The 17,000-nt window shown below is 32.4% G+C and overlaps 1 protein-coding gene and 1 long non-coding RNA gene across 4 annotated transcripts in view; one reads left to right on the forward strand and one right to left on the reverse strand.

Annotated features, from left to right (window-relative positions):
- The window catches only part of LOC127698286 (transcription factor RFX4-like), a 29,886-nt gene that overhangs the window by 12,609 nt on the left and 277 nt on the right, over positions 1-17,000 (reverse strand). Inside the window, exons 1-4 of one of the 3 annotated variants that reach the window (XM_052201679.1) lie at positions 7,214-9,204; positions 5,781-5,934; positions 692-4,182; positions 242-307 (exon numbers count right to left, since the gene is read on the reverse strand). In XM_052201679.1, the coding sequence (XP_052057639.1) occupies positions 242-307; positions 692-825 (200 nt within the window). In that variant the 5' untranslated portion in view covers positions 826-4,182; positions 5,781-5,934; positions 7,214-9,204. Of the gene's footprint in view, positions 1-241; positions 308-691; positions 4,183-5,780; positions 7,163-7,213; positions 9,205-17,000 lie in introns of those variants that run through there. The other 2 variants (XM_052201678.1, XM_052201677.1) reach the window with 2 other exon arrangements.
- LOC127698313 (uncharacterized) lies at positions 11,731-16,530 on the forward strand. Its single transcript, XR_007980784.1, has 3 exons — positions 11,731-12,488; positions 13,475-13,650; positions 15,328-16,530. It is a non-coding gene; the product is annotated as an uncharacterized LOC127698313 (long non-coding RNA).

The following is a 17,000-nucleotide window of genomic DNA, read 5'->3' on the forward strand; positions in this document are numbered from 1 at the left end:
TCATTCTGACAAATCTTCAACATTATACCTTTAAAAAAAATGACAATAATGGTGTATAATAGGTTTCAACTCCTACGAAACTGGTAAATAATACAGGTTCAGGTAGCCAAAATGGCATCATTTTAATAAACTTTATTACTATATCTCCTTCTGCAATATTTTATATCTGTTCTTAAAATATTTTAAGTTGAATGTTTACACTTTAAACTAAACTTATTCCTGAAGTGCTTATTTTTCTTACCTGTGTGGTAAAGATGGAGTGAATTTTCCCCTGTTATTGACTGGTCCTATACCAAAATAATGGTACCTATGTTTTAAGAGATAAAAATAAAAATACCATCTTTAAATGTCCAATTAATGCTTACTGTTATAAACTAAAAGTTACAAAAATATTACAATTCTTTCTCATTATTATTTTAATTCTATTGTTACCATCATCAACAAACAATTCATAACCATTGATAGAAAGGGATGAAAAACAAAATATAGCTCAAAAGGCATTTAATATTAATCCTTAATGCGGTAAGAAAAAAAACAGTAACTGCATTTGAATTTGTGTGTCAGAAAAATCTCAAATCTTATTTGAAATTTCTACAATACTTAGCATTATGGGATTATCATATTTCAAATTTCAAAATGTTTCTTGAAACTATCCCAGGAAGGATGTGGTAAAAGATACACATTCATTTACCTGGAATGACCTCTGATCCCTATTCTTCTTGTCTTTATTCCAGGAAAGACAACTCTGACAACCTTTCCAAATGTAGCCTGATTACAAGGTGTTTCTCTGTGAAACTTACAACATTCACAGTAGTAGTTGTACATTTCTCTTCTGGCAACATTCTTATCTTCATGCTCTATAAAATTCTCAGACAACCTAAAAATAGATATATAGCAATCACTGAATTATTGTTTTTAGTCTCTTAACCAGCTTAATCATGTTGATAGTAAGTGATCACAAATTAATGACTGGTGACATCATATAAAGGTTTTGAGATGTCTAAATAACAGACATAAATTCAGTCTACATACGTGTGAATTTAACTTTGAACAAGATGTGTGTTAATAATAAGATTGTAATTTTTTTCAGAAATAATGTCCCAGGATAGTAAAAACATATGGATATAAAAGTTCTTGTGAAGGAAAAATAACTGAAACAATAGAGAGATGATTTTAACCTATAAACATGTAAACCAGAATTTTTTTTAGAATTAATGATAGGCAACATATGAATTACATAATGACATCATTTTTGTATATGTATTTATATTCAACTGCAGATTACCATCATTAAAGAATAACAAGTACTTTAACAATGTATTCATGATCATTTTACTTTCAAGTCAGGTCAATGAAAAAGTTGCAGGCAGTGTCTTACAAAGTATACATCACTTGTTATCTAGACAGTGACATAAAAATTCCATGCTCAGGGAGTATAACAAATTTTTTAAGTGTTGTCAAACAAGATTTTGCTCCCCCGCAAATGTAAAAAGCCCTTCCAGTGTACACCTCAACATTAAATTGCTCCAGACCTAAGGTAGCAATACACATTTACGAATGCAGTTTCACATTTTGGCTTGATGAATTTTTCAATTTATATGAAAGTTATTTAAGGAATGACTGTAATATTTTTTCTGTCTATGAAGAAATAACATCAAAAATGTGGTGCACACTGAATAACGCACATTGCGGGTTATTTAACAGTGTGCACCACATTTTTCTGTTATTTCGAATAGACAGAAAAAATATTACAATCATTCCTTATAATTTAATTCTAAATTCCATTTTTAAGGAGTAAATCATGAAAAAAACGTTGATAATGTCACGGTCACATGACAAAATTATGTCTATGAGCTGATAAACAAAATTCTCTCAGCCAATCAGAAGACGTGTTACATCCAAAATTAAATTATTGTGCAATAAAATTAATTTTCAGATAGCTGAAGAATAATTAAGCCTTCAAACTGGGTCTTTCTATGTTGTGACATTACACAATTGTTTCAGATAAGGGTGGAGGTTTGGTACCATTAAAACGTTTAAACCCGCTGCAATTGTTTGCACCTGTCCTAAGTCAGGAATCTGATGTTCAGTAGCTGTCGTTTGTTTATGTGGTTCATAAGTGTTTCTCGTTTTTTATATAGATTAGACCGTTGGTTTTCCCGTTTGAATGGTTTTACACTAGTATTTTTGGGGCCCTTTATAGCTTGCTGTTCGGTGTGAGCCAAGGCTCCGTGTTGAAGACCGTACTTTGACCTTTAATGGTTTACTTTTATAAATTTTGACTTGGATGGAGAGTTGTCTCATTGGCACTCATACCACATCTTCTTATATCATTTTACATGAACATACATGTACATATTCAAGATTGTTATTTGCATGTTTATAGAACATTTTCTGTTTGACAGTCCATATTATCATATCCATACGGGCCATAGATCCAGAAATTATTGTAATGTTTACTCACCATTTTTTTATACTTGAACTTTCGATGCAATTTTACAAATATATGAGGTGAAATGCATATGTTTTTTTTATTCTATTTCTTTACAGATAAATGTCAATGGTTTCAGTAAAAGTATCACTCAAATGGATTGAAATTCTAATTTGGACCAAGTTTTGGGGCCTCTTTTTGCAATATTTTGTATCAAATAAATGCAGATTGTTGCCATGGTTAAACCAAAATGAGATTATATTTCACCATTTCAACTATTGGAAACTTAATCTATGGAAGATGCTCTTTCAATACATATGCACAAATATGATAAAACACTAAGCTTAATTTGTTAGAAACCAAGGGAAAGAGGGTGATTAAAATTATGAGTGTCAGTTTCAACTTTTAACTGTGTATTGCTACCTTATTGGCTTATAACAAATCATTCCTTTAAACAGTTGCTGATTACTATATATGTAATAATAATAAGATAGACAGACATATAAAACCGACAGACAAATGATACACATGTAGATATTAAGGTCATTGCAGTATGCCTCCCAATCATTGTCTCATGTAATATGGTGCATAATGGTGAGCCATAGAGATGATAGTGACAGCAACTGTAGGTTATATACAGCAGCATCTTGTCTTTAATACATTTAGTATATCATACTGTTTGGTAGGCAGAACACTCTCCAAGCACAAGTTCTGAAAAAAGCAATGCAGGTGAGAATGAAACATTTTCAGTGCCTTTCCTTGATTCAAAATCAGTTTTAGTCCTTATTCAATACTTGCATTTGGGGGAATCACAATATAGAATTTTGTCTTGAACCCACACTCCCCCTTTCTATAATGCACATACAACAATAGTGTGATTTGTCCCAGACCTAATGTGAGTGTCTTATTTAGGAATCATTATATAAATCAGTTCATCATGACTTCTGTCAAGAGATTTGGGAAAGTCTAAATATTTGTGGTGAGAAATTTTGTAAATAAGTTGAAAACAAGATTCACTGTGAGCTATTGCCCATAATTTATTCCCCTACTCAATATTGTTGTCTAAATGTGATTAAAATTTCATGTTTGTGCATTATAAGTTAAAAGTTTAAGCAGGATGTAAAACCAGAAAAAACTAAAATGTGTACAAAGTATGGCATAACTAGATGAAAGTCAGTGCCATCAAGAACTTCAAGAAGCTACATATATGACTAGCAGTTCCTAAGAAAAATTCAATATATGTGCATGATATTTTGATGATAGTAATTTCCGGCAAACAGGAAACCGAACCTTAGAGGATCTGAAAAAGAGTTAAACTGTAGTTTTTAAGTTAAATGGGATAGAAATGCGTTATGGACAGACAGACAAATGTACAGAGATAAACCAGTATACTCCCTTCCTTTGGAGAGGGGGTATTACGATTAAGGAGATAGGCAATTAACATTTCAAGTTTATCTATTTTTTTAAATTACCAGTACATATTTAAGTAAATATCACTATAAAGGGAAAAAATATCATTTAAGTATCAATCCTTACAATTCTTTCTAATTTTATATTCTTATCCTACCATTGTTCTATTTTAGGGGACTGAATTTTACCAGAACCCGAAAAAGTACTATAATATATACTATCCGCCAGATTTTTAACAGCATCTTCAAATTTCCCACTCTGACTGGCTGTTTCAATGGGACAAAAGTCTGGTAGCTCCAACTGGTGGCACTGAACATCCATCAGTTCTTCTATTTCACAATCTAAAAAATATTTGTTTTCTGTTTCTAAGTTCATTTTTAAAAAAGTAAAAGTCAAACAATGGGTTCTTTTTGAAGCATTTCAAAGGGATTTTGGTATACATGTAAATTCCTAACAATTATAGGACAAAAATGACACAATTGACTATGCATGTTGCTTGGACTTTTATGCAGAACTCTGAAATTCAAAAAACAGGAAATCAATAAACAGTATATCAGAAAATCATTGTCATCATCTAAATCTGAGTAACCTTTTAAAAAAACAAAAAAATTTAAATGAAAAATTGAAACTAAGAGAAGTACATGGTATGGGTCTGTTGTCATTTTCTTAATCTGTGAAAACTTTTGTGCTTGATAGGAAATATATTTTTAATATACCAGCATGAATTTTAATGCGAGGATCTCTGGTTTTGATTATCTAGAGTAAATCAAATATTTTGATACAAATAAACTGTTATAACAGAGATATGTCTCGCCTTTTTGTAATTTTGATAATGCAAATGTTGAAATTAAAATAGCAATACTTTAACATGTAAGTTATGCAAATATTCAAAGTCCATGAACCATGACTGAAGGTACATGGCTAAACAATCTCCATGGAATGAGATGTGCCAATGCTAATACAACTGCATACCAAATACCATTGACTTATTATAAGTCATTCCCTTTAAACAAACCTAAACACAAACATTAACTTGTAAACTATGTAAGAGTTTCAAAGTCAATGAACCATGATCAGGGGTGGGGCTATATAATCTCCATGGAAACGATACTTGCAAATGCCAATAAATTTGCATACCAAATATCATTGACTTAACATTAGCAGTTCATCTTAAACTGATCTAATCACAAACTAATACATGTAAACTAAGCAAAAGTTTCAAAGTAAATAGACCATGACTGAGAGGGCGGGGCCAAATATTCTCCATGGAAATGAGATGTGCTAATGCTTATACAACTGAACACCAATTAACATTGGCCTACCACTAATGGTTCCCCTTGAACTGACCTAATCACAAACTAAAACATGTTAACTTAGCAAAATTTTCAGTCTATAGACCATGACTAAGGGGGCGGAGCCAAAATAATCTCCATGGAAATGAGATATGCCAATGCTTATACAACTGCATACTAAATATCACTGACCTACCACTAGTGGTTCGCCATAAATTGACCTAACCACAAACTAATACATGTAAACTATGAAAAGTTTCAAAGTCAATAGACCTTGACTGAGGGGGCGGGGCCAAATAATCTCCATGGAAATGAGATGTGCCAATGCTAATACAACTGCATACCAAATATCATTGACCTACATGTACCACTAGTGGTTCACCATGAACAAGACCTAATCACAAACTAATACATTGTTGACGCCGCCGCCGACACCGGAAACAGCATACCTATGTCTCACTTTTTTTTAAAAAGCTGTAACATCATAAAAAATACTTCAATGTACTCACCTTTACTTATCCTTGCAAATGAGAAATATTATTCAGAGTTCATAATAAAGTTGGAAATTGAAACTATATTTGACCATTGTAAAAAATGTGCAGGATGTAAATATGCAGTCTAGATAAGAAATTCATCATACAACAAACCTGATTGTGTTTCACATGCTACTGATGAGAAAACAGGGTCAGTAAAATTTTTCAGGCACATGGAACAATCCTCCAATGTCATACGTAAATACTGTGGTCTCTCCACACAATATTTTAAATCCTTCATCATGGCAGTGAATAGGTATGGTAAGAACTGTAAAGAATATAATTTACTGATTATATGTGTTAACAAACATGTAGAATGTGTCCCCGTGCTTGTAGTGTATGCCCTTATACTTTACAGTTATGGGTTTTTTGCTTGTGAGAGAGCTGTCTACTAATAGTTTTTATTATTATATTTTTTCTATTTCTTGTTTATAGTTTTTATTATTACATTTTTTCTATTTCTTTAAATTTAAATTTACGTTCATTTGAACTTTGGTGGATAGTTGTTTCATTGGCAATCATACCACATCTCCTTATTTTTATATGTAGACAAACTTAATCCTTTTTCCAATCATCTGAAAAAAAAATTTCTATGTGACATCAAAGAAGCAAATTTAGAGGAAAGCAAAAAATTTAACATCATAATTGAATTTTAACCAATGAAGAACTGAGATCAAACAAACCACATGTTGATTAAAAAAAATAATCAACAGGTTAGGAATAAGAAATTTATCGGCTGAAAATTATAGAAATTATTTTATTACATTGACTGCAATGAAAAACTTTGATTTCCCAGTCATGCCAGTGAAATAAAAACCGATAATTTCACTTTTGAGGCTTCTCTGAAGTCATAAAACAATGGGTGTTGTCAAGTCACTGTCTATGAAATTGCATCAAAACAAATAGGGAAGGCATAGAAATACCGGTAGATTTGGTTCCTTGTACTTTATACTTTATTTCCATTAAAAAGACCATGGTCAATGTAATAAAAGAATATAACTAAATGAAGATTTCAAATATTCAAAAATATTCAACTTATGAACAAACAACATTGATATTAACTCATGAATTAATGTGTTATTCAGTCACTTCACTTCTTGAATATTTTTCTATATCTGAATTCTTTAATCTTGGATTAGTTTTTCTATAAATATTAGCTACATGTAAAGCATTGTCTATTTTACACTGTCTCAAAACGTAAGCACTGGTCTTGGAACACTGAGAAAGGTAAGAAGTACAAGACAACTTGGCTACCTTTACTGGTAAGGGTCTGTGTATACATGTATGTAGATGATTAACCTTTACACTGAGAAGGTTTTGAATTATCTTTAAAGTCAAGGTTATCGCTGTTGTCAGTTTGGATCTTCTTTAGCGTATGCTGAAGGTCCTCTCAGTGTCAGCACTAAAAAGTGTGGAAAAGTGCTTCTTCTCCAGACTTCGTTTAAACAATAAATGTTTTTTCCAGCATCAAAACCTTTCGATCGATGTTTTGACTACAACACTCCTCTTTTCTATCAATGCTGGTATATATTTATATATATAATTACCTTTAGTCATCTTTGGCCTGTGACATAAATGGAAGCCAGCAATTAATATCCTATCATTTGTTGATAGTTCATTCAACATATCATCTGATCATCTCTTGTTAATATGCCTCAGGGTCAAAATCTCCAAGTTGCATAATGTCAGATACAATATACACCAGAAATCGATTATTTAATAACGTTCGATAAACTCTGAATTTATACCACTTACAATAGTAATAAAAGTAAAAAAAAACGTAATTTTCATTCATGTCATTTTTGAAGCACAGGATTTTGATCTCTTCAACGGGGGACATAGGAGACCCCTGAAAACGAGATTATTGTCCTCCCAATGGAAGGTTCACATGTATGTATAAAAGGCCTCGAACTAATAATAACAGATGTAAAACAATTCAAACGAGAAAAATAACGACCTGATTTATGTACATGTACAAAACAATAAACAACAAGAGTGTATACGCTGAAATGACTTTATAAAAATAAGGAGATGTGGTATGATTGCCAACGAGACAACTATCCACCAAAGTTCAAATAAAGTGGATGTAAGCAATTATAGGCATCCGTACAGCCTTCCACAATGAGAAATACCCATACCGTAAAGTCGGCTATAAAAGGCCCAGACATGAAAATATGAAACAATTCATCTGAGAAAACAAATGGCCTAATTTATAACTAAACAATTTACGAAAAAAACAAATATGACAGACATCAACCAACGACAACCACTGAACTACAAGCTCCTAACTTGGGACAGGAACATAAAGAATGTGGTGGGGTTAAACATGTTTTTAAGTGTTCAACCCCCCCATCCTAATCTGGGACAGTGGTGTAACAACACAACATAAGAACAAGCTGTAAAAATTAGTTGAAAAAGGCTTAACTCATCAGATCGATACAAAGAAAAACATCAAACTGCTTTACTTATGATTGAATTTATGTTGAAAGTCTGTAATATTAAGCTTCTACAACAAGTATAGGGAAGAGAAACTTAACTTTATCAATGTTGGTCAAGGTCATTTGAACCATACCAGACAGACATGAACACCTTACAATCATTCCATACATGTACACCAAATATAGTGGTCCTATCGTTTATAGTTTCTAGTAAACAGATCAAACCACAAAATCTTAATATTGAACAATAAACCACGAAAATTAGGTCAAGGTAATATGAACCCTGCAAGACTAACATGTACACCTTACAATCATTCCATACACCTAATATAATTGACCTATTGCTTATAGTATCTTAGAAATAGATCAAGCTACAAAAACTAAATATTGTCCACTGAACCATAAAAATGAGGTCAAGGTCAGATGAAACCTGCCAGTCAAACCTGTACACCTAAAAATCATTCCAAACACCATGCTTATAGTATCTTAGGTGGCACTCCACAGTTAGAAAATAAAATTAAAATTGAAACCACAAAATGTTTAATCGTCTTCTATTCCTGGCTTTCTTATACATTAAGCCACTGTTTGTGTCATACATGTGCATATGTTTGTAATCAGTATCTTCCATAGGATAATTATTTTTTTGTGTATCCATGACAACATTCTGCATTTATTCACCTTAAAATATTGAAAAAAAGGGGGATGTAAATGTCACATATTCCCCCAAAACTTGGTTCAAACTAGAATTTCAATCCCTTTGAGTGATACATTTTCTGAAACTATTGACATTAATCTACCAAATGATCAAATGAAAATTGGGTGTCTTTCGCCTCATTTTTTCGTAAAATTTAATCACAAAGTTCATGTGACAAAAAGTTGGAAAAAAACATTACAATAATAACCGGACCAATGTCTGGTATGGATATGAAAATACGGACTATCATACAGAAAACAGCCCATAAAACATATGTTACAGAATCTTGATGTTCCTATAAACCCACTATAAAGGCTATATTAATCTTCAGCTATCCAAAAATGAATTTTATTGCACACTATCTTTCATCTTTGAAAAATCCACAGCGGCCAAAATGCACACCTACATGTAACTGTGGAGTGCTACCTTAGAAAAAGACCAAACCACAACAAGAGTGCACACGCTGAAATGTCTCGCCTTCTTTACTAACCATTGATATTATGTTGATAGTCCTAAATATAAAGCTTTTCAACAACTATCACATCAATTTAACATGATCCAAGAAAATGAGGTCAAGGTCAGATAAACCAAACTGGAAATACATGTACACCTTACATTTTGCCTTACAATCATTCCATACACCAAATATGCTTTAAATATAGTTGACCTATTGCACATCTAAGAAACAAACTTAACCAGGAAAACTTAACATTGATCAATGAACCATGAAAATGAGGCCAAGGTCAGATAAACCCTGCCAGACAGACATGTACACCTTACAATCATTATATACTTTAAATATAGTTGACCTTTTGCATATACATTGTAGTATCTAAGAAACAAACTAAACCAGGAAAACTTAAGATTGACCAATGAACCATGAAAATGAGGTCATGGTCAAATAAAACATGCCAGACTGACATGTACATCGTTAAATATTCTCAAACACCAAATATAGTTGACCTATTGCATACAGTATTAGAACAACAGACCAAAACACAAAAACTTAACTATAACCACTGAACCATGAAAATGAGGTCAAGGTCAGATGACACCTGCCAGTTGGACATGTACACAATACAATCATTCCATACACCAAATATAGTAGACCTATTGCTAATAGTATCTGAGATATGGACTTAACCTTGTTCACTGATCCATGAAATGACGTCAAGGTCATGATCAAGTGAAAACTGTCTGACGGGCATTAGGACCTTCCAAGGTACGCACATACCAAATATAGTTATCTTATTACTAATAATAAGAGAGAAATTAAGAATACTAAAAATCTTAACTTTTTTTTCAAGTAGTCACTGAACCATGAAAATGAGGTCAAGGACAATGGACATATGACAGACAGAAACTTCATAACATAAGGCTTCTATATATAAAGTATGAAGGATCCAGGTCTTCTACCTTCTGAAATATAAAGCTTTTAAGAGTTTAGCTAAAGCTGCCGTCGGATCACTATCCCTATGTCAAGCTTTTTGCAACAGAAGTCGCAGGCTCGACAAAAACTAAATATTGTCCAATGAACCATGAAATTGAGGTTAAGGACAGACCCAGCCAAACTTAAATTGTTTTAACAGGTCAGGAGGTCAAGTAACAAATATTTATTACTGGACCTTTATTGCTGTGACAGGACCTACTTATTATCACCGGTGATCAGGGCGAAGCGCTGCGAACTTGCTAGGTGGGTCTGGGGGCATGCCCCCCCCCATAAAATTTTTGAAAAATTAGATGCAAAATCCTGCATTCTGAGTGCTTTGACTATGATAAATGAAGTAACCAAAACTACTATCTCGTACTAATTTTTTGCATGTTTAATCACATTGAATAAAACTTCATTTTTTAAGACTTTATCTTAATTTATTCCTCTTTGGCATAATCTAGTATTTTATTTGAGTTCATGGATTCATCCTGTACTTTCATCATCGGCCTTCCGTTTTTGACAAGGCACGTCCCCATCATAAAAACGGAGGAAACTCATGTTATTGTTTACATGCGTAATGAACCGGGGAAAAAAGAAATGCCGTAAACTGACGCAGCAGACATGACAATCGAGATACAAAATCTTCAAAATATTCAAATTGAAAGGGTTTTAGCAGTAGGGGACAAGCCAGTGAGCCTTAAAATCGTCTTATATTATAAAAAAAGAAGTCACATTAGAAATGCTGATTTTCAGGGAATGCATAAAAATAGTTGACCAGAAAATCTCGCAGCGTGTCAATGGAAGCGTGATTTCATTGGCTGCTTTTTATATTATTGCATTCTGATTGGGTTACTATTTGTGTTGCCCATATATCTCTATAAATATGACTAGGGTATTTCCCCGATCCTGAATGATACAAGGACAATTGTTTTTTATTGATGTCGGGAGGAAAACAATATTTTGTGTTTGAAATACATGTAGCAGCACATTTTTCCCAATTTTAATACTGCATGCTACAAAAAATGTACAGGACAGGAGGTCCTGTAGTTCACAGGATGGTGGCGCACCTTCAAGTTTTTTACAGGTCATGACCTGCGGTCCGACGATGTTTGGGTTGGTCTGTAAGGACAGATGAAACTTGCCACAATGATTTTGCCTCCAATTCTGAAAATATTTCCTCTTCTTCCAAAACTTACTGAAAACACTGCCAAACTTTTAATAAGGCTGCAAACATGATTTTGGACGAACGTAAATGGGAGCGAAAGTAATTTTTGGTGAACAGACCCAGATTCAAATATCTTGATAACATTAAGAGCAAGTAGATATATCACATATATACAACATGATATATGCTAATTTTAGACTTTAGCAGAGCGTTTCATGTAGTACCACACATGCACCACTTACGGAAACTAGAGCATTACGGAATAATAGGCAAAATACCTGAAAGGATCAAGGGTTGGTTCAAGCAACGTCAACAGCATGTAGAGCTGTGAGGTCGCCAATGCGATTATCGTAACGTAATGATTTCCTTGCGACGGCAAAAATATCGGATTTTACCCAAGTTCAATTGCTTTGAAAAAGGTGAAAAATATATTGTATGAGCAAACAATTGATATGTAATTAAAGTTCAGACATTTATCTTTCTAAATATATAAGTTTTATGGGTATTGCAGTGATTTGGTTCGATAAAAAAAATGTTTGAAGTGGAGTTGTTTTGAAAAAAATGGCCGCCGGAAAAACTATGTGTCAAAGGTACTACTGATTTTGAAATTCATTCCGCAAGCTATTACTCGTCAGATTTTCTTCATTGATGGCTTAAAATTTTGGAAATATATTCAAGTTTTATGATCCGGTTGTCAGTCATACTTAACGGTCGATTTTCAGTATAGATATGAAAAATCTTTGAAATAGATGTGAAAAAAAAATCGTTTACGACTTTGTAAACACCACTGACACTCGGATTCATAAATTCCAGAACTCTCTCCTTCCACACGTATCCATGGTTTCACATGGAAAACAATAGCGGCTTGCGGAATTGATTGGATATTTGTATGAGCAGGGCGTGGTTTTCACGCAAAAAATCTGCGAAAAGAGTTATCTGTTCTTGACTTCCGGAAGTGACGTATCCGCCATTGTGTCTAACATGAAACATGAAACTTGTAACAAAATGACTTTTACCGACTATTTTTTGGACGGACTGCTTACTGAGAGGACAGACAACGTTGGAAATAGGCCACGGAGGCCAATCACGTAAGGTAAGTACCTTTATTATATCTTATATTAGCAAATTTGCCATATTTCAGGGAGGGGAATTCCTTGTTTCATAAAAGTCAACAAAAATAACTTTAAATTATTTCCAGGATGTATTTTTTTGTTTAAATACATTAAACTTATAAATTGAAAGGGACTTTCTACCAGCAATTTTTTTTAAACGCTCCCCATGGCCTTTTTATCAAGCTATGAATATGTAATGAGGTAAATTCTCCTAACGTTGGAATGTGATCCATTCGGAATTTCTCGGGTTTTATTCATTGATAATACTCGGATTTTTCGGTGCTTTACATTGCAGTTGATTATAGTTGGTATAATTTGAACACATTACATTTGTTTTTTTCATTTTGAGACAGGAATATGTTGTTTAAACCATAGATTAGTATATTACCAACTATATATTTATTCTAAACTTATGGATTAGGCATAATGAACTAAAATTTTCTTTTTCAAAAATGCTTTCTGTCAAAAATGTATACATATGACAGTTTGGAAGAATAATTTGCACACTTTTATACATTACATTAAAAATTTATATTTATGATTTTTCAACAGTAGCATGAGTATGTTATTTTAACTAATTGGTCATAATAAACAATATTGTAGATGTTTTCTTAAATATGCACACTGTTTATAAAGAATTTTAGTTGATATTTGCATCTTTCATTTATATTTATATTCAAACTTTTGATTTTATTCCTTGACTTTTGAATTTAATAATTGTCACTTTTACTTTATTATGTAATTTAATATTGATGCCTATTAACTGACAGTTAAGTTATTAACAGAATTGCAGATGCTGTGGTTACTTATAACACATGTACCTTATGACTATCTACAAATATGATCAGGATTAAAAATCTGTTTTCCTCTGAACAATTTTTGTATTAAAATAATAAAAATTCAGATTATTTGAAATTTGATTGAATTTGTTAGTCTATTATACAATAAAGTTTTGTTGTGTTTATAGGAATGATACTGTCTGTCCATCCATCTGCCTGAAAGGATCTTCTCCCAGTTAGACAGTCTCATCAGAGTCATGTGGAGAGTCACTATACCAACGCCCTGGAGGGAAATACCAATATTGGACTCAAAACCCATACAGTGAATTGGTTAGAAAGAATGGATGAAGCACATCCTGAACATGTATGTGTATGTGTATGATTTGAATTTAATATTATATAATTCTACAGCTCAGCTAAATAAATTTCTTCTGCACAATGTTTTAAATTTTAAAAAAAATAATTTATACAATGCTTAAAGATAGTGCTATAATACCACCAGTCAAACCATTTAATAGAAGTAAAATAAAGGGTTCTCTATAGGGAATCACAGTTAAAAAGCATCTTAATATGTTCCTGATGAAGGTAAATCCAGAAAAGCACTTTGGACGCACAAAATTTATAACATGTTGTTTTCATTTTTTTCCAAACTACAAAAAATAAGAAATTTTTTGAAGAAGCATAGTGAACAGATTCAGAAATATAATATGATACGGGAAAAAAAGAATTAAATACAGTGTAAAAATGAGCAACGATATCTCCACAAACAAAGTTATTACTGGGACACACATGTATATGAGTTGACCTTAATAAATTTCTTCATTCTGTTTAAGATTTAGAACTTACTTTTAACAGTCTAGATTTATTTTGATTAACTTAAGGTTTTCCACTAGGACAGGGCACACTCTAGGGAACAACGACATGGAGAGGCGCCCCTGGATCCAGCTTTTATTGTGGTAAGACGAGTAGACCACAGATTTTGTCGAGAGGCTGATGTGAAGGAGTTTTAGTACACAGGGCATGATGCAGATACAGGGTTGTCATATATTGCATACGACTTTGAGAAGGGGGTGATGTCAATGACAGCAACAGCAATGTTTTCAAGAAGCCTACTATATATAGAGGAATACCAGAATGGAGATGTGTAGATTTTATTATAGACAAACTATTTTTCAGCAAGATTAATTATTGTTTTCTTGTCTTTCAGCACTAATTCTTTTAGTTTTCTTTTAGTTTCTTAACCTATTTTTCTTCTTTTGTAGAAATTTATCCAGGGTACTAATTATCATATTGTAATGATTTATTTGTAGAATGGTTGCAGCAAATTGATTTGACCTTTATTAGGGCCCCGCCGAATGGTGGACGCCATATAGTGATTAGTCCGTCCGTCTGTCCGTCCGTCCTTAACAAATTGTGTCCGCTCTATATCCAGAGAACTGTTATGATTTCAAAGTTTATACTTGACATGTATATTAACCAACACCAGAGGGTGTGTCATAATGTATGTACATCTCTCTAGGTCAAAGGTCAAGGTCAAAACTTTGGTTTTAGTTGACAACCCCATGTCCTATGGTAAAGATCGTGTCCGCTCTATATCTTGAGAACCATTATGATTTCAAAGTTTATACTTGATATGTGTATAAAAAACAACACCAGAGGGTGTGTCATAATTTATGTACAACTTCTTAGGTCAAAGGTCAAGGTCAAAAACTTTGGTTTCAGTTGACAACCCCATGTCCAATGATAAAGATACAAATTTTTTACCACACATTATTCACAGCGGGGCCCACAGAGATGGCTCCCATCTCAATGATATCTAGTTGAGTTTTATTTGTTTATTTTGACATGGAGCATCTCTGATGACGGTAAATCCAGAAAAACCACTTTGTCAGCAGCCAATCTCAAAAATAAAAAGTCTTTTTTTTTCAGATTGCATGTAAACCGGATTTTATATGAATTGTAAGAAACTGCAGGTACTCTCAAGTTAATTGAACAAATACAAAATATTTAATTTGTATAATGTACATATTGTCTATTGTAGATATGGTAAATTCTGGTGAAGAAACAGCTCGGACCTGAAAATATATACTTTAGAACATTCAATAAACTTAGTCAAATGATGAATAGTTAATGTATCATTATTATAATGAATACCAAAACAGTTCAGATAGTCACTATTGCAAATCCCAATGGATTATTAGACTTAAAGACTGCATTGATCTTGGTCTTTATATATAATAAGTTCTCGACATATCCATTTTTTATAGGAATAACAGGTTTTTCGCAAAATATTTACCAATTTTTTTGAATAATGAGAATATTTTAGTGTAAATAATACATTTTCCAAGAGAAAACATCATTATAGCAATGTCTGACTAAACAATGACTTAACTCTTAGAGTTTAAATGGATTATTTTTATTTTCTCGGTCAAAATTTGGGATTTTTCAAAATTACAGTTTTTTTTCATGCAGGTATAGGGCTAACCAAATTCCATCTAGAATAAATATCAATCAGTCAAATACAATGAAATTAGGTTCATCTGAAAGCTAAGATTGTAAGCTTTAGTATGATACCAAACATGTGTAAAAATCTTCAATTTTCCGTTAAATTTTTGCATAACTGCGCAAATATTTGAAAAAATCCGTGATTTTCAAAATTGTCAAAACATTTCTTATTTTTGACCATTTTTTAAATTTGTATTGCATTAAATTCTATTTATATATGACAAAAAGGTGCTTTTACATGTAAAGTCACAGTAACAGTCACTAACTTCTGTGAAAAATTACTGTCAAATTATGAAATTAAGTTTTTGTGTAAATTTTAGTGTGTTTTTGGCGAAAAATAGCTCAAAAATTTACGTCAAAATGCTGATTTTCTAATTCAATTTTTTTTTATTAGCTTACAGAGCTTATTTTATTTGTGAAACAACTTAATACCAATACAAAACAAGTAGTAGAAAAAATTAGGGATTTTTTTCCAGCATTGTCTGACCAAAAATGTATTTTTTTCCCAAAAAAAACTACCTAAAAAAAGGGGGGCCTGCCGGCATGATTTTGAGTCGGCTAAAAAAAAATTCAGATATGTTGGCAATACAACTGTTAAAATATTTCTGTTGACTGTTTAGGTCTTTACATAACTGCAAACAACCAGACCTCTGCCTGCTTTCCATTTCAAGATATCAATGTCTTAACATAGCAGTTTATTCAAAGATGCCCTTGACACATAGCAAAAAAAAACTAAGTCGAAAGTTTTTTTTTACAAAGTTTGAGATATTGTAGTTTTCTTAATATTGATGTTACAAAGGACTATAGTGGCTTAAATCAAAGCATAAAAGAGTCTTATTGCAATAATGCATATAGATTGCTTGCAGTTCCTAACCCATTTGATATATTTGGCCTGAAAAATAGCCCAAAATATGATATTTTTGCCTTCGCAAGGAAAACGGCCAAAATTTTGAAATCTAAATGGTCATAACTTTTGAACCGCTTGACCGATTCCCAAAATTTTGGCACCAATGAATTTCTTTTTTTATGCTCTTCCATAATAATGTAATTTTATGCACTTTCTCTATACTTCATATTTTGGCTGACCTCCTGAGTGAGTGAAAAGTGAGTGAGTGTAAGGTGCAACATCTAGAAAATATGCCTTTTAGAAATCAGGAGTACCTAAAGGAACATTTTAATGTTCATTCGAGAAAAAGCCAGAATTGGTAT

Source organism: Mytilus californianus, unplaced genomic scaffold, assembly GCF_021869535.1.
Source record: "Mytilus californianus isolate M0D057914Y unplaced genomic scaffold, xbMytCali1.0.p SCAF_4, whole genome shotgun sequence".
Classification (NCBI taxonomy): domain Eukaryota; kingdom Metazoa; phylum Mollusca; class Bivalvia; order Mytilida; family Mytilidae; genus Mytilus; species Mytilus californianus.